Here is an 18,653-nt window from a genome sequence, read left to right as displayed (position 1 = left end):
AACTAACTAAGTATTTTTCTACATTTTTCTCTAAATATTTCTAAATTCTTTATTTATTTATTTATTTCTTATTATTACTACCCATATTGGATACACTCCTTGATTAGGGCAGCAAAACCATCTCTAAAAAACAAAACACTTAGATACAATTACACAATCTAACACATCAGTTACAGCAATCTCAACATGTTTTTCAACAAAACCAGAATATTTCTCAACATTTGAAACGGACTCAGAAAGTTATTCAGCATAGTTCTTCTCAACAAATTCCTCAATCTCTTCCACAATAATGAACATAGATCAGAAACAAAATTATATATTATTACAATAATACATTAAATAAATAATTAGATATAATAAATTTTTCGAAATAAAAACTTGCATTATTCGGAAAAATCGCAATTTCTGACTGGCATCCTCTTAATTTACATAAATTCATAAACATTCACTTTTTCTAAACATATTTCTTGTCATTGTCTTAACGGTAGCCACAAAGAGTTAATTATTTTACAGAGAAATCTTCGTTTTTGTCATCTTGAAACACGTTGTTTTGCACGTGGAACGAACAAGAGAGGGTTTTCTCGTGCGAGTCTTACATTTTAATAAAAATATATATCATTCGAGAGAGGGGAAAGTATTTTTACTTTCTCGGCTGTTACATATAGCAGCGAGAAAGTATGGCGATCAGTCAAAGAATGACCCATCAAGATTTTTACATTTTTGGACTCGGGGACCTTGAAATTCGGGGAGGGGGTTCTGTATGTATGGATGTTAGTGTGTGTGTTGCACGATTTTGTTCACCCTGTTTGAAGCCTAATAACTCTTGCGCTTTTTGTCGAAGATTTTAGGAATTTTGCAGGAAGAGTTCGTGTATTACGGGAATTGATTCAATTAAATTTTGATGGTTAATACCAAGTAGATTGTCCGTCATTTGATTTCTAACTAATTCGTTTTAGGTCCCAGTGTCCACGAAAATTTCCAAAATTTACATCTTTTTAGTCACTCTCATTGAACTGGAAAAATTTCTGTCTTCTACAGATCAATCTACAGATTTCAAGCTGAAATGATATACCTGTATGTCTGTGTGGTAAGCTAATGCTAAATCAGTAGCAGAAACCTTCTCCTCTAATTTGAAATTGTGTGGTGCAATATATTTCTCAATCCGAACATTGCTTCCCGCGACTGGTGCTGTTCGCCGTAGCGGCATAATTTAGAACTAAGATTTACCAGGGGTCTAGACGTTTGTGACAACCTATGTGTCACTTGTAGGCAGTGGTGATACTCGAAATAGTTAACAAAGGGTTCGCTAGCAGAAAATTTTTCTCTGACAATCACCCACAAACGAAATGGAAGTTTTGGCTAGAAATAAATACAATACCTTTTCTTGCGATATATCTAATAATCAGTAGCGTATTTGGAACGTAACGAGCCCTGGGCGAAGGCTAGGTAACAATAGTATATTAGTACTGTCGACTTTTTTTTTTTAGGCAGAGAAATTTTTCACCCAGAATGGCACTGCTGATAATAGACAAATGTCATCATCTCTCGAAATACGATATCCTTTTTATTTCGGTGTCCATAGCCCGAAACGTGTTCCACGGCCATCTTGTATTATCTCGCGCGCGTGAGATTGTGGGATCTTTCTTATGACTGGATCTAGTATCAAGAACTCTCTTGAATCGATCGCGAGTAAACCTCGTTTCGGTCGAGATTAAAATGGTCGAGAGAGATCGCACCAAGACATAGTCCCCGACCTTGCTCACAATCTAGATTGAAATGCTCGGTGTGAACGGGGTATAAGGCTCTGGGTTAGTAGTATTACAGAATATAATACGTATATTTTAATATATTTTTTAAAAAAACAAAACCACTGAGAAATGTTCCGTGTGTTTAACAAGGTTCGGAAAACTGAAAATTTTAACAACGGGTTTGGCCGAACCTGTGCGAACCCGCTGAATATCACCACTGCTTGTAGGGTAGATGGGTGAGTGTAGTCTCCCACGTTCATTCCTCCAAAAGTAGGACATTTGCTGTTTTTGTTGAAAGGAGGAAGGACGGAGGACTGGAGGTCAAATTGTAGACCATGTCCTCCCAAAGTAGGACGTTTGGTAATCCTAAAGTTGAGTGCTGAGCGTGTTGAGTCAGCTTTGACAACGGCGCAACTTCAACGTTGAAAAAAAGGAATGACTTTTATTATAACAAACGTTGAGATCAGCGCCTAGTCAGCGTTGAAAATTGGAATGTTCCGTTAAATTCTAGAACCTTGGGTCTGGCCCGCCCGAATAGTTCTCACGTGTCAGACCTTAATCAATTGATTAAAAATATATTGAATTTTTAAATATTTAAAACAATTTTATTACATTTAAATTACTTATTAATATATTAATATTAATTAAGTTTTTTATTTAATAGTTTCATTCTTTTTAATAGCAATGTTTTTAGCTCCTGTAATGCACCTGGCAACGTTTATTTGAACCTGCCGCTTCTCGCATATCCACGTGTTTTAGTAGTAGCCTGTATGATATATTTTGTTTAAAACTATTTGTCATGTATTGAAATATATTGAATAAAGCTTGCGAAATATGGTAAGTTATATAGTTTTCATTGAGAATATAACGAGGTTAATTTTAAAGCCGATATCAATAAAATAATGTTTTAAACAATTTTAAATTTTGGTAATTATGTTTAAGCAATACACCAACGTTTTCTCTCTTAATTTTATCAATAATCGAGACATACATGATAGATATTTCCAAAACACAGAATTTTTGCTGCTATTAAATAAATTATAACGTATTAATCCATGCAAAACTATGTCAACATATAAACAATATAATTTAAAATTTGTCTCGGTTACTTGCAGAAATAAATTTAATTGAATGGATACAATACTGACATGTAGGTGTCATTTTAAATCAACAGAAAAACGCAATATTTTAGTGAAAAGTGGTGATATTTTTATTTTAATCCAACGTACAAACTCTGAGGTTAGTAATGGAATGCAATATCTGCCAAATGTCTGCCTTGGCTCTTTTTACGAATGGTCATTTCTTTGATGAAATTTTTCATTGTGTTTTCGCATAATAATAGCTGTGTTTTGCCAATAGCAGATGTAATATCGTCTTTGAGTGCCTGAATCGTTGCTGGAGCATTGGCATAGACTTTATCTTTAATGTTGATCCAAAGAAAAAAGTCTAATGGTGTTAAATTGCATGATCTCAATGGCCAATTGAAGTCTCCATTTTGAGAAATTGCATGTCCAGGAAATTTTTCACGTAATAGAGCTGTGGCAGGTGGTGCCATCCTGCTGAAAATAAACGTTGTCTACATCCATAGCATCAATTTTAGGCCAAAAAAAGCCAGCCAACATCGTTCAGTAACACAATCTATTTACTGTAACTGTCGAACCGGCAGCATTTTCGAAAAAGTATGGCCCAATTACACCGCCAGCCCAAAAACCGAACCAAACTGTCACTCGTTGTGGTTGGAAAGGTGGTTCGACTATTTCTCTTGGGTTTTCAGAGTGCCAGATGCGACAGTTTTGCTTGTTTATGTACCCAGACAGATGAAAATGAGCCTCATCACTCAGAATAATTTTGTTTAAAAAATCATGATCTTGTTCATGTATTTCCAGTACCAATCAGTGAATGTATGGCATTTTGCATGGTCTGCTGGCTTCAATTCTTGTGTCAACCGCAACTTATAAGCATGTAGGCCAAGATCTTTATGCAAAATGCAGTGCAAACTGGCTTCTGATATCCCAAATTCCTGTGATCATCTCGAAATGGACAAACCTTGGTTTTCAGCCACACTCTCAGCTACAGCAGCAATATTTGCAGCTGACCAGGGGACCTATTCTGAGCTCTTCCGATAACTCAACGAGAGCGATACACTGGACATTCGATAAGTCCCCTTAGCGAAAGGCAGTTAACAAACCTTAGACAAATCGCTATTCTGTGCTCCACGTTAAGTGGGTTTCGCTATGGGTAGTCGATTGAGATGCGTCTGGGTCCCATGCTATCGATAGCTGTTACGCTTAAACCAATCATAGTTTAGTTAACATTGTATTTTTGTCATGTGACTGCAACCCGCCATTTTCTAAGCAAAGCACGTGGTTTTAGCATTGTCGTGTATCAGCGCTAGTGAAATAGTTTTGTTTGAAAATGTTGAAGAAAGGAGAATGAAGCCAGCGGACTAGAAGTCGCCAGTTCGAGATGCTTGTTAATTTTATGGAAGACAACTTTAAATTAATGTCGGGAAAGTTAGATGCTTCCTTTACCATAAAAGATTGCCAGAAATTGTGGCAAGAAATAGCCGACCGTCTGAATTCCGGTGGAGTTGGCTCACAAAAAGATCCAGAAAGATGGCAGAAAGTAACTGATAGCTTTGAATATAAATATATGACTATCATTTTAATTTATACATATATGAATGAAACCTATTTCAGAAATAATGTTCATGCCATAGCTACTTACTTTAAATTTTAACAAGAAAGCAATTACATTATTCATACAATATTCATAAACAGTTAAGGTAATTATTTTTAAGCAATACAAAAACATAGTTTATTAACTCTCTCTCCAATTGCTTGTGAAGTAAAATCATTTGTACAACAAAAGACTCCATGTTGTTTTCATTTTCGTTACGGCCCTAACGGCAGCTCCAGAGTGACTGATAACAAAAACTTAGTTATCGCACCTGGCTATCAGCACCGAAAATGAAACGTACGGCTCGGAATAGCATTTTCACGGTTGATTAAACGCAAATCACGTGGTTCCAATAGAAACTGGTTTTTATCGTATTCGTTAGCTTAACGATACTACTCAGAATAGGTCCCCTGGCTAGACGAGCACGAGTTGGAGTCTTCATATCACTAACTTGTCCAAGACATTCGAATTTATTGATTAAATTCACTATAGCTGTGCGAGAAGGCACTTGATGATGACCAAAAGCAGTACGAACTTTAAGAACCATCTCTGTGATATTTTCACCATTTTTGTAATGAATTTTCACTATTTCAATGTGTTGTGCAAGTGTATATCACAGTGATTCTCAACCTTTTTTTTTTTTTGCCATGGTACACTTTTAGTAATTTAAAAATTTGGCGGCACACAGTTACTTCGGTAAGTGATTCTCAATTGGAATCACTTACCGAATTCGGAAATTCCAAATGTGCCCTAGGAAGGTAGAACCTACTTGTCTGACATTGCTTATGTATGGGTATTTGCAGTGGCAGCACACTTCAAAAATCTCGCTACACAATGGTTGAGAATCACTGGTATATCGATCCATATCTGAAAATCTCCTAGATTTTACTTGTCAAATGTCACGTCACCGCAATGACAGTTGTATGTTGACAGTTGAAAAATGGCACAAAATTTAAAATGACACCTATTGTTGAAAGACCCTTTAAAAACAAATTTTTTCATCATGATCTTGATTTTAATACTTTTTTGATTTTGTAACTTAATTTCTTTGTTTAAGTGCACTAGGTTAAATAATGAAAGCAATTCCAAGTTCTTAAAATAATAACAAATATCTTTTTTTATTGGATATCAGTTGAATAATTTAAATTGAAATTAAATTATATTCAATAAAAGTGAATTTCAATAAAGCAGTTTTTATTCACATTAGAATTATTTAATATAAAACAGGATAGAGATTTAAATAAATAATGAAAATATGATTTTATAGTTTCTACATTTAAATCTTTACTAATTAAACTTATTCTCTATCATAAAGTTGTAGTGAATGTACATTTTAGATTAAAAACATAAAATTTAATTTAAAAGACATAAAAGGACAGTTTTTAACCAAAAATGAATATAACAACTATACTTCTTCCTGTAGACTGGATGAAACTTAATTCTTTCTTACACGAAAAACCTTGACGATCCAGTGTTTTTATATACAACTGCTAACGTTTTCACCCCCTTCGGGGTCTTCATCAGGCACAGCACAAAGGTAGTTTCAAATGCCCGTGAATGGAACCAAGAAACCAAAGTGAGTTCTATTCCAATTTTTTGATTTCAAAAATTGGAATAGAACTCGCTTTGGTTTCTTGGTTCCATTCACGGGCATTTGAAACTACCTTTGTGCTGTGCCTGATGAAGACCCCGAAGGGGGTGAAAACGTTAGCAGTTGTATATAAAAACACTGGATCGTCAAGGTTTTTCGTGTAAGACAAAAATGAATATGCCTATTTTCGCTTATTGCTTCAATTGATGAAGTTATTGCTAAAGACGAAAAAATAACAAAGAGTTCTTCCAGTTATGCAGCTACTAAGTAAGCAAGAGCATCTTGTTGGTCAATACTAATTGAAAAGACATTGTCATTGCTGTTACACTAAGTTAGTAACCTTCATCTTACTGTTTTGTAGCATTCAATATGGTGGTGCCAAGGTTACAAGTTCCTTGCTATTAAAAGATGAAAAAAAAAAGAAAAAATAAAGTATTATAAATTATTTAAGTAAAGTCATCTATTTAATAGGCAAAATTTATTACTAGCAAAGTATGCTTAGTAACTGGAAACACCCAAAATCACAAATTTGCTGAATATAATTTAAGCTTTTGCAGACAAGATAAACAAGTTCATTTTGTGTGAAAAATAATAAATAATTTAATACAAACAGCAATGTAATTAACAATTTCTATCATATGTTTACAAAACATTGATTCAGAATTCTAGGGCTAATTTAGAAGTTTTTCCAATATTTATTCCAAATTTTGATGACAGTTTTTTTTTTCATAAGAATCTTTCTTGTTTTATGCTATAAATCAAATAAACATGGAATTTTGAACTGTAAATAATCAAATATCAACAATGTTTTCTGAATTATTTTCTAAAATTAGAAATTTGGTGTAGAAAATAGTATAAGAAATCATTGATAATTTGAACTTGGATAGTTCAAAATCCCATTAGTTCAAAACTACTGTATTTTTGTCCTGGCCAGGCATATAGAGATTTACATGTTAAGGAATTCAGTTAATTTGAAATATGGCTACTTCAAAATTTGAAGTGAAAATTCTGTCTGAACTGTGATATTCACAGTGGTGATATTCGGCGGGTTCGCACAGGTTCGGCTGAACCCGTTGTTAAAATTTTCAGTTTCCCAAACCTTGTTAAACACACGGAACATTTCTCAGTGGGTTTGTTTTTTTTAAAAAAAATATATTAAAATATGCGTATTATACTCTGTAATACTACTAAACTAGGGCCTTATACCCCGTTTGCACCGAGCATTTCAATCTAGATTGTGAGCAAGGTCAGGGAGTATGTCTTGGTGCAATCTCTCTCGACCGTTTCAATCGAGGTTTAATCGCGATCGATTCAAGAGTGTTCTTGAAAGTAGATCCAGTCATAAGAGAGATCCCGGAATGCCACGCGCGCGAGACAATACAAGATGGCTGTGGAACACGTGTCGGGCTATGGACAGCGAAAGAAAAAGTATAATGTATCTCAAGAGATGATGACATACATGTGCCTATTTCTAGAAGCGCCATATTGCGGTAAAGAATTTCTCTGCCTTGAAAAAAAAAAAAGGTCGACAGCTCTAAAATACTATTGTTACCTGGCCTTCTCCCATGGCTCGTTACGTTCTAAATACGCCAATGATTGTTAGATATATGGTTGCAAGAAAATTTATTGTATTTATTTCTAGCCAAAACTTTCATTTCGTTTGTCGGTGATTGTCAGGGAAAAATTTTCTGCTAGCGAACCCCTTGTTAAATATTTCGAATATCACCACTGGATATGCATGTTAACTCTTGTTTAGATTGAAGTGCCTCCATGCTATAAGAGAACAATAGACCAAGAACAACTCTAATCTGGTCAATATAGCTTTGCTTTTACAGTAACACGTTTTTGAATGGATATTTTATGAGATAAGAGAAAAAAGGATAGTCCATGTATGGACTATGGCCTATACATTTTTCTCTTATCTCATAAAATATGGCTGGTTTTCAGGATTGCAAGATTGGGCTACAGTAGTAGATTCAAATATTTGTAGGCTCTAGGCTACTAAATTTGGGCCACTTTAAAAATAATTTGGGCTACATTTCAAGGAATTCTGTAGTTTTTGTAAAACCTACCTGGCAACCTGCAAGACACATGCTGTTTTCTTGCAGTTTATTTACATTGTTAATAATTTTTAATTAACAAAAATAGCATTCTGTATATGTAGCCATATTTCATTTCTTTAATAAATTGCATCAATTACATGGCATTTGGCATATTGTACAGAAATATGTAAATCTCTGACGATTTGAAGTTGCAGTTAGAGTGGGTGATTGGTTAACGAACAAATCGGATAACGGACACTTGCACGGAAGATTTTTATGATTGGACAACGAGCACATCACTGAACAAACATAAAAAGAAGGGACGGAAAATAATGAATACCGATTGATTTTCCCTTGTCTTCGATTAACAATTCGGAGTGTGGGAGACGTCAACATCAACTCTCAACCTGATACCGATCAGATAGTGTTTCCCCGAACTTTGAAACTCTCCATTGTAATTCCAGCTTTTTGTTTACTTTTCTGACAAATAATTTTTTTTATAATCTTCGCATGACTGTCAGGCACTCATTAAGTTTTGCGTCAGTTTTTATTTTCTAAAGGTGAGGGTTTAACTGTCCTATCGGGTATTCATTAACGTTTTAAAACCAAAATTTCCAATTACATTCAGGCCTCACATTTACATAATTCTTTCATGTGCTAGTTGATTTCTGTTCTCTGAATTTTTGTGAGTGCTTTTCTGAACTTTTTATTTCAAAAAGAAATTGATAATATTATGGACCCTAAAAAGAGTGGCATGTTAAGAACCGTGCTCATCATAGAAACCAAGCAAGAGATAATATCCAAAGTAGAGAGTGGGCAGACAATGTCTGATGTTGCTAGGCAGTATGGCTTGAACAGGTCTACTGTAGGCACAATCTTAGCTAAGAAAAATATAATCAAGAAGACTCAAGGAGCTAAAGGAGTAACGAAAATCACATCTGAGAAACAAAGATGTTCCATCTATGAAAAAATGGAGAGATTGATTTTAATTTGGATAAAAGAATGGGAAATAGATGTAACAAGTATGACTATCATTCAAGAGAATGCTAGAGAAATTTTTGAAGAAGTGAAGAAACAAACGCCACATTCGTTACGAGAAGATAGAGTTCAAAGCTACCACTTGATGGTTTGCAAAGTTTAGAAGGAAAACTGGCATTAAACATGTGGTAATTCACAGTGAGTCTGCTAGTGCAGATAAAGAAGAGCTGAGAAGTTTTGTCTCAAATTTGAAGAATTCATTAAAAAAGAAGGATATTGTCCATAACAAATTTTCAGTTGTGATGAAACTGGTTTATTTTGGAAGAGCATGCCGAACCATACCTACATTACAAAAGAAGAGAAAAATATTCCTGGGCATAAACCCATGAAAGACCGATTGATGTTACTTTTGGGAACTAATACTAGCGGTGATATGAAGCTTATCCCACTTGTGAAGACCGGGTTTAACCCGGCTCAAAATCTTTTTTTTGTTCAAACCCCCTCGTTTGAAATTGTAGAAAAGGTCGAAATTCAAAGGATGTGCAGCCTTCCGCTGTTGAAAAGCACTTCCTTTCTCTCCAGATCCAAACTCTTAGTCACGGAGATCGAATCATCAGTGATTCACCAACTATTGCAATTGGTGATCGAAGATAATGTGACCTGTAGTATATAAGTGGGGAAAAGGCTGATAACGGGGTCGCTGAAGGTCCGAGGAAGACGCATGTCCCACCAGATCCAAATCAGGAATCGAGGGCCGAAACCCGAGGACTCCGAAGCCTGCCGAGGAGGAGCCGCCACGCCCGATCCTCCTGCTTACCTCCACGACTGGAGAACAACCGATCCTCCTGCTTATCGAGGCGATATTCCTACGATTACAGCCGATATATCCTAGGAATAGGTATGACCCCTAAATTTGTAAACTCTCTCTCTCCCCCGCGGTTAGGAACTGGACGCGTTAAATTTTCTGTATTTTGTTTATCTGTCTAAATAAATCGTTATTTGTTTTCATCATGGTTCTGTTATTTTGAATATCGCCTTAAACTTATCGACGAACCCACACACTTCCTCCACTCAATCTGACAAATAATTACCCAATTGCGACAAGTCAGGATATCAAAAATTTAGCCATCCGTGACAGTGGGGTGGGTCTTGCCGACCTGTTCGCCAAAAAAAAGGAGGTACGACTTCATCCTACCTCCCGGCGTTCCCACACGCTTCTTATCTATCACTCTGAGAACCGTAGAGCATTCAAAAAAAAAATTCCATAATTAAAGAAAAACTGCCAGTGATGTGGAGATTGAATAAAAGGGCATGGGTCACGCAGACTCTTCTTTCAAAGAATGGTTGTTTGAAGTTTGTGCTCCAAGCATCAAGGATTTCCTTCAGACCAATGAATTGCCATTAAAAGCACTGTTGCTATTGGACAATGCACTAGGACACCCAAAAGACCTTGAAGATAATTTGCTGGAAGACTTTCCCTGGCTGACAGTTGAGTTTCTATCTCTGAATACCACTTTGTTGATTCAACCAATGGATCAAGAGGTTATTGCAAGTTTCAAGAAATTGTACATTCGAGCACTGTTTCATCAGTGTTTTGAAGCATGCCAGTTCTCCTCAATGATGACATTAAAAATGTTTTGGAAAGAAAAATTTGATATTCTTGAAGCTATATGGCTCATTCAAAAGGCATAGTCAGAAGTCACTCAACGACAGTTGAATTCTGCTTGAGTGAAAGCTGTGTCCCTCCTGTTATTCGGGGAGAAAGAGATGATGTCCCTGAAATTATGGATGAAATTGTGACAACTGGTAGAGATCTGGAATTGGAGGTGAATAAAGATGACATTGAAGAGCTCATAATGGAATCTGAAACTGATCTGACAACAGAAGAACACCAAGAAACTCAGCGAGATGTGTTTTCTTCTGAAAAAGAGGAAGATAAAAAAGGATAAATGCCAACAGCTGCTATTAAAGATCTTTTGAAGAAGTGGGAGGATGTCAGAACAACGGTCTTAGAATGGCATCCAGACCAAGCTTAGGTTAATAGGCTTGAGGATTAACCTCAACAATGACAAGGCTATTAATTACTCCTGAAAAATCCCGAAGAAGAGTGAAAAGCAATCAACATTGGACAGATTCTTTAACCCCTACAAATGGAAAAAACATGACTAATAAAAATGCAAGACAGTGTATATATGTATTTTTATTATTACATATAAATAAATATAGTAAGAAAGTATATAATTTTTATTTTTTGGAGTCTCCAGAACGAATTAATCAAATTCCCATAAAAAACCTATGGTAAATCGATAATCAGTTAACAAACAATTCGGATAGCGAACAAAGTCTTGGAGCGAATTATGTTTGTTACACGACCACCCACTGTATTTCGTCCCTTGAATTTCAAGCTGACAAGGATTTTCTAAAGAATCACTTTCTTATGTTTTAATATTTGTTTACTCTTTGATTAGTTACTTGATTGATTCCTTTCGAGCAAGTTATAACTGTTTTACTAATTTTTAAAAATAAATTGCACCATTGATATATTTAAGTATACAAGTTATAACCTTTAATCCAGTAATTCAAATAATAAATAACTGTTTTCAGTTGCATTTATTGGATTGGCCATCTTCAGATTTTAACCGAAAGATAGTCAATAAAGATTGCCAGCCATCTGAAAATGTTAGCTAGTTATTTATAAGTTGATTTTCTGGATTAAAGCTGTTGATTATTCTAGTCTGGTCATCCAGTTTTAATCTTCTACAATAATTTGATTGACTGAAGATGTTTTTAATAATTATTCTTTTAATGCAAATGAAATTTACATAACTCTTCAAAATATTTATGAATTTTATTAAGTGAATCTACGTTAGATACTCTATTTATTTTATATGCACGAGGGCGGTTTTTCAAGCTTCAATGGTCCATAAAACAAAGACAAGTGTAAATAACAAAATGAATTTATTACCAAAAGTTAGATACAAACATGGTTACTTTTCGGCATAATCACCATGAAGATTGAAGAATTTGTCATATCTGTGGATGAGCTTTTCCATCCCCTTGTCATAGAATGTTGCAACCAGTGAATTGAGATGGCCTTAATAACGTTGTTTTGAAGATTGTCATTAGTCTAAAACCTCTGCCCTGCTAGCCACGTTTTCAGTTCAGGAAAGAGATGGAAGTCTTCACCACCTTTAAACACCCAGTGTAAAGCCTGGATTTAGCTCCAAGCGACTTTCACCTCTTTTTGTGAACAGAAAAAATGGCTAGGAGGCAGAGATTCGAGACTAATGACGATCTCAAGTCATTGGTGGCAACATTCTATGAACAAGGGAATGGAAAAGCTCGTCCACAGATATGACAAATGCCTCAATCTTCATGGTAATTACGTTGAAAAGTAACCATGTTTGTACCTAACTTTTGGTAATAAATTCATTTTGTTATTTACACTTGTCTTTTTTCTTATGGATCATCGGAACTTGAAAAAACAGCCTACGTAGATATCCTAATAAAATATCTATTTATAGAATGACAGTAACTTTTCAAGTGACAGTGAGGTAGCTGAAGATGCCAAAAATGTTGAAAATCAGCAGCAGAAAAGAAAACAACCAGATTCTGTAGTTAGTAGAAAGAAAAGAAAAGATGATAAAGAAAAATTACCCACAGCTGAAGAATTAAATAATTTAAAAGAAACAGAAACTTTGTTTCATTCCAGTCTTTTTCGTATGCAGGTGATAAAAATATTTTTTTTACTTCAAAATTAAATTCTTAGTGGCAATTTTAGATTATATAAGGCCCCAGACAAGCATGGACTTTTTCTATAAGTTTAGGTAAAGGAAAGTATCCTGGAATCCTAACTAGGAATGAACCAAAATTGATTATTATCAATCATATAGTTAGTTACATATACAGTTATACCATGTATAATATGGTAGTTAAGTTCCGAAAATTTGCTATTATATGAATCTGTGCTATACGAAACAAAAGGCTGATACAAAATACAGGATTAGGTTTTAAAAGTTAGCAAAAGTGTATTATTCTTTTTTGTAATTATTAAAGCAATTAATAATTAACTAACAATTGTAATCAAAAGTATTGCGTGTTAATATTAATTTTTTTCACTGCTAACACCATTAATTAACCTTAATCTGAAGTATCAGCAAAATTTTTATATTTATTTATTTATTTTTTTTTTTTCATAAAATCTTATATTTTCGTTTGCTTGCATTTGCCTATCTTTAAAAATTTAATTTTTTTATGTAGTAACTTTTAATTTAATCTATAAAAACAAAACATGGCAACAGTCTTTTGTGTCATTTAGAGCACTATCACCAATGATGGTGACATCTGGTTTATAGGAAAGCTAGAATATCAAGCTAGGACAAGGAAGAAGAAAAATTGTACAATGTGTTCTCATTAAAGAAAACCAGGTGAAAGGCATGAAACAACAATGAAAATTTCAATATTTTAAAATCCATGGACAAATATGAGACAATACTCATACTTGCTTGGAATAAAAATTTCTTCTTCTTAGTACAGTTTCATATGGAGATTATAGCCTTTGCGGCTCTTTCTCCGAAAAGCGTTGCCTGTTTCTAAAAATAAAAATGTCATGATGGGGTTTCACTTAAAAAGTTGTGACTTATTGTCCGGGGATGTTCTCAAACCATGTTAGAGCAAAACCATATTGTAAGAACACTGTGTTGTATGAGGGTATCCCCAATTCTTAAACCATTTAGAATAAAACCATGTTGCACAAGAGATACCTGTATTTGATGTCTATAAAGACACAAGGTCCCAGGCAAAAGTTTAAATTACTTGTCTAAAATTGCCATTGCTTATTCTTGTTGTATGAATTCTTGTTTCTGTAATGATCAAATATATATTTTTAAATATTAGATTGATGAACTTCTTAAAGAAATAAAAATAAAGACTAAATGGAAAATAGAAATGGACGAATGGCTTGAAAAATTAAAATCCATTCTCACTCAGTTACCAGAATCTGAGACATATCAGGTAAACTCCTAGTTTTTGAAATGTAAAAATGAAAAATTAATATATATTATCAATAAATGTTTTGCTATGTAAAATATTTGGGAAATAAATGTGTGTTATATTTATAAATTTTTTGTTTCAGATTACTGATCAGAGTTGGATCAAAAAGATAAAGGTACCAATAATTCAAAAACCTGATTCGGACAAAGGAATTTTTAAATTCTTACCACCATCTGACATTAGAATAATAGGAAGTTATCCATTAGATTTATTGTGTTTGCCAAATGCTACTGTAGATATTGCTATTGAAATTCCAAAGGTAATTATACTGATTTGTAATAAATTTAATTATATAAATTAAAAAGTAACATACGTTTGCATACAAATATATAAATTATTATTATATACAGCAGCGGTTCCCAACCAGTGGTCCGTAAGAGCAAAAATATGGTCCGCGAAAGATTTAAAACTTTTATTCATTTTAAATTATTATTCCCACGTTGATACAAACTGAATTTAATTTTTACTAAAAATGTTATGTTTTCTATTATAATAGTACTGTTAAAGCATGTTACTCTTGAGTTTAACGATTACTTATGTTAAAAGTTTTGATTAAAGTTTATTTTTAGATTGACAGTTTATTTTTTTTAAACCTTGTGGTCCCTGCTAACAACAATGAAATCAAAGTGGTCCCTGGTCAAAAAAAGGTTGGGAACCGCTGATATACAGGGATGGAGAGTCTGGGAATCAAATCTTTTTATAGAAGTTGAAAAACTTATTGACTTTTGACTCCTTACATTGTATTGACATTTAGAAAATTCAAAAATTTTCAAAAGTTGCTAATGCCATTATTTTTGACTTTTTTAATAATACTAAATTCAGCCCATGTTGTTACTGCATTGCCTTCTTCCCAAGTCAATGTTAAACGATTATTTTCAGTTCTGCATTTAATCAAATCTCACTTGCATGTTAACTTGAAAGAGGACATAATTGAGGCTAATCTTTTTTTAGAAGAAATTCTTCTTAATTAAATTTTGTTCAATCTTCTTAGTGTTAAAGTTTTTACCTCAGTATTAATAGCAAGGTTGAGGCCAAAGGTTTAAAAGCGTAAACGTGTCGAACGTTCAGCACTGCTTTCCTGTAAGCCTAGAAGTTTGACAATGGTGTTTGGAAAGTCAGTGGAATCATGCTCGACATTCCAAACGCCATTGTCAAACTTTTAGGCTTACAGGAAAGAAGCACTGAACGTTCGACATACACGTTTTTGCATTTAAAACTTTGGCCTCAACCTCGCTAATATCATTATGTATAGCATTAAATATTAATGCATTAATATACATAAAAATAATAAAAATTTAATAAAGTCCTTCAGTTTTTTTATAAAGGTAAAAATTGTATTGTTAGATATGTATTATGCATATGCAATGCCAAAAAAAGCCCAAAATTAAAAAGTTCTAAGTTAACATTTTCATATATAATGATTAAAATTTAAAAACTCTGTATTCAAAGTCAATATTTTCTGTTTTTTTTCCCTTGCAATTTGAAAAAATTGTAGAACTATAAATTCTCACTGTCGTCTGTCCATCTGTCTTTCCTTAATCTCGAGAACAGTTAGATAGATGAAAGACAAGACCAGATACGGAAACTTAGGGCAGGAGGCCTCAATTAACTATATATGAACTTCCGATGCAAACTGGAATTCAAATTATTTCAGTTGAAAAATTTTCCCCTGAAAGGTGTTAGTAAGATGACAAGCATGTATATATTTTTTTAAGACGTATTCTTCAGTTTTATTCATAGTCAATTATCACATCTAACTGATTAATTTTCAGCATGATTAGACTATTTTTGAAATAAATTTGTTTTAAACAATTTTAAACAAATAGATTAAGAAATAATTAGTAATGTAATAACATTGTTTTGTTAACTATATTACACTCAAAAATTAGTGAATTTTTAGAATAATATATATATTTTTATCACAGTACTAATAAATCTAAAGTATTTTCAGTCTGAATAATAGTGTCAGATTGAAAACAATATGGATACAAAAAGTTGTTGTCTTATTGTTAAAGCTACCATTTCTTAAAAATCATTCATTTTTTAATGTTAATTCAATTTAAAAGTAATAATGTTTTTTCCAATATAATGATTATATACTGATTACTCTAATTATCGAAGAGTTAATTCTTGATGGAGAAGCCAGTTAGTATTACTAATGATTAGAAAGCAATTAATTCGTACATCAGTAGTATCAGGATTCATATCTAGTCTGGATTCCAAAATTTTCATATTTATTAAATATGTATCGGGATATTGTTCACCAAAGTAGGTTGATCTTGTAAATTAGGCTTACGTGTGATAGTCAAAATTGTGGCTAGCTTTATAGTCTTAATGTAATGACTTCTTGCATTATCAGAACAATTACTTAAATGATTGTATATAAATTTTTACCAAAATAATTTTGTTTTTTATTGGCCATTCAATATCATAGTACTGTTATGAGATTCAGATTTGAATTCAATATAAACACACACAATTTCTCGTGATTTGTGTTATCATTATTTATTGTTCAGACACGCTGGTTAATTATGCCTTTATAATCTTTAATGTTGGTACTTTGTTTAACAATCAATTAATCATTTACTTTTGTTTTTAGTTAGGCATTTAATAATTTAAAATTTAATTAAAAATTATTTTAATATTTATTCTAGGGATGTTGGCAAAAATGTGATTATTTGAATCATAGGTATCATAGAAAAAGATCTCTGTATTTGGTTTATATTGCTTCTCAATTAAGAAAAATAGATTTTATTGAAGAAATGAAATTTTCCTATCATTGTGATGATCATATGAAACCTGCCTTAATTCTAGTTCCTAAAGGTAAACTTTTTTACTAATTATATTTTTAACTTAATATCAGTTACATATATGCTCTTGTTTTACTGCAATAATTATTAAAAATTACATTATGTTTGTATTTTCTAGGAAAACTGGGTACAAAATTAAAAGTTAAATTGCTTCCATATCCGTCCAAAGAACATTTTAGAATAATAAGATTCATCCCAAAAACCAACAATGTTAGAAATTCATGGTTTTTTGAAGATAAGAGTATAGAAGGTAATTAGTTATATTCTGTTATCAGAACTAAAACAAATTTCTAATTCAGCTCTTGAAAATTAGTGAGATAGTGGAGCATTAAGGTTTAGCACTGGCCACTGACTTCACGTCACTGGTAGTAAGCAAGAGCTATGGAGTCATTATGCAAAATCTCCAATTTCAACACTAACTTATTCATAAAAATTCAGTGTATTAATGATGATAAACTTAATAAAATGGTAAATGGTATCAATAAAACATTTTCTCATCATTTGAATCATTAAGCTGTTTTTTAGTCTTATAACTTATATTGAAGTATAATTCTAATGGTTATCATAGGTACTTAATACCTTTATGGCTTTTTTCTTTATTCTTCATATTTAATGTTACAATAATGCTTAAAATAGTTATTAATAACAGAATTATACACTTAAAATCAAGAGAAGATTACATGATACAAAAGTGTTAAAATAGTATTTTCTTAAAGACTTTAAAGAGTTGATAAAAATGTAAAACTCCACAGTCCTGCTTGCCGCTATGGAGATCCAGTTTCTGATATGATCTAACCCAAGGGTCACCAAACGTTTTTGATCATCGACCCTCTACAATTTTTCGAAACCTCACATCGACCCCCACCGAAAAGTTTGTGTTACAAGCAAAACAAAGCACTTACTATTTTAATACATTTCTTTTAATTTTGCATTTGTTTTTCATTTATTGTATATTTGTAAATAATTTTTGTAACTGACAATCAGTGAGACAGATAAGCTTGATCCTTAGCTCCTTTTTATCCTTAGCCTAAGCTTGATAATCGACCCCCTTATAATGTTATATCGACCACTTTGGCGACCCCTGATCTAACCAGACTTCATAATTTATTATTGCTAACATTGATTAGGACATTATTTGCCATCTCTCTCAAGCTGGCTGATCATATTACAGGTCGGGCTTGCCCTGGATGTAATTGTGACTGATCATGTAGGTTAAATATATTGGTGCTTCATGTTAACTAATCAATTAATCAACCTGAAACATGTTGTTTTTCTTATAATTTAATAATAAAATTGCTTAGATTCAGGCAAAATTTTATTAGCAACATTTTCACATCACTTCAGTCTGCTTCACTGGAATTTGAACATAAACACAAACTGGAATGTTTACAGTATATTTAAATTTTAGTGAAATATATTTAAAGTGAAGTTGTCTGTAAATGTTTGGCAATAAACAAAATTTTTCTTTGAAGAAAGCAATTTTATTATTAAATTACAAATGGAAATATTTAGTAATATAATGAACTCTCATCTCATACTATTAATAAATTTTCAAGCATTTATCATATAATGAAAATGTAACAGTAGTAGTTCATTAATCCAGCACCCAAGGGAACAGAATTATGCCAGATATTTTTAGTGATAAGTTATAAACGATCTGAATGTTTCACACATTGCTGTACATTTTGTACCACTGCAAGCTGCAGTATGCTTCAGATTGTTTATACACACACACACAATCAGTCTGAAGATG

General features: G+C 32.9%; 1 protein-coding gene across 1 annotated transcript in view; it reads left to right on the top strand.

Moving 5' to 3' along the window:
• Positions 1-2,464: 2,464 nt before the first annotated feature.
• Positions 2,465-18,653, top strand: part of Mat89Ba (nucleolar protein 6 Mat89Ba) — a 38,332-nt gene continuing 22,143 nt past the window's right edge. The window contains exons 1-6 of the mRNA XM_067273900.1: positions 2,465-2,585; positions 12,563-12,766; positions 13,935-14,051; positions 14,173-14,349; positions 16,745-16,913; positions 17,019-17,150. Of these exons, the coding sequence (XP_067130001.1) occupies positions 2,583-2,585; positions 12,563-12,766; positions 13,935-14,051; positions 14,173-14,349; positions 16,745-16,913; positions 17,019-17,150 (802 nt within the window). The 5' untranslated portion in view covers positions 2,465-2,582. The remainder of the gene's footprint in view (positions 2,586-12,562; positions 12,767-13,934; positions 14,052-14,172; positions 14,350-16,744; positions 16,914-17,018; positions 17,151-18,653) is intronic.

The sequence above is a fragment of the Centruroides vittatus genome, unplaced genomic scaffold (assembly GCF_030686945.1).
Source record: "Centruroides vittatus isolate TY-2023 unplaced genomic scaffold, ASM3068694v2 contig_5, whole genome shotgun sequence".
In the NCBI taxonomy this organism is placed as follows: Eukaryota; Metazoa; Arthropoda; class Arachnida; order Scorpiones; family Buthidae; genus Centruroides; species Centruroides vittatus.
The sequence above is the reverse complement of the archived record's forward strand: the minus strand, read 5'-3'. Positions and strand labels throughout refer to the sequence as shown.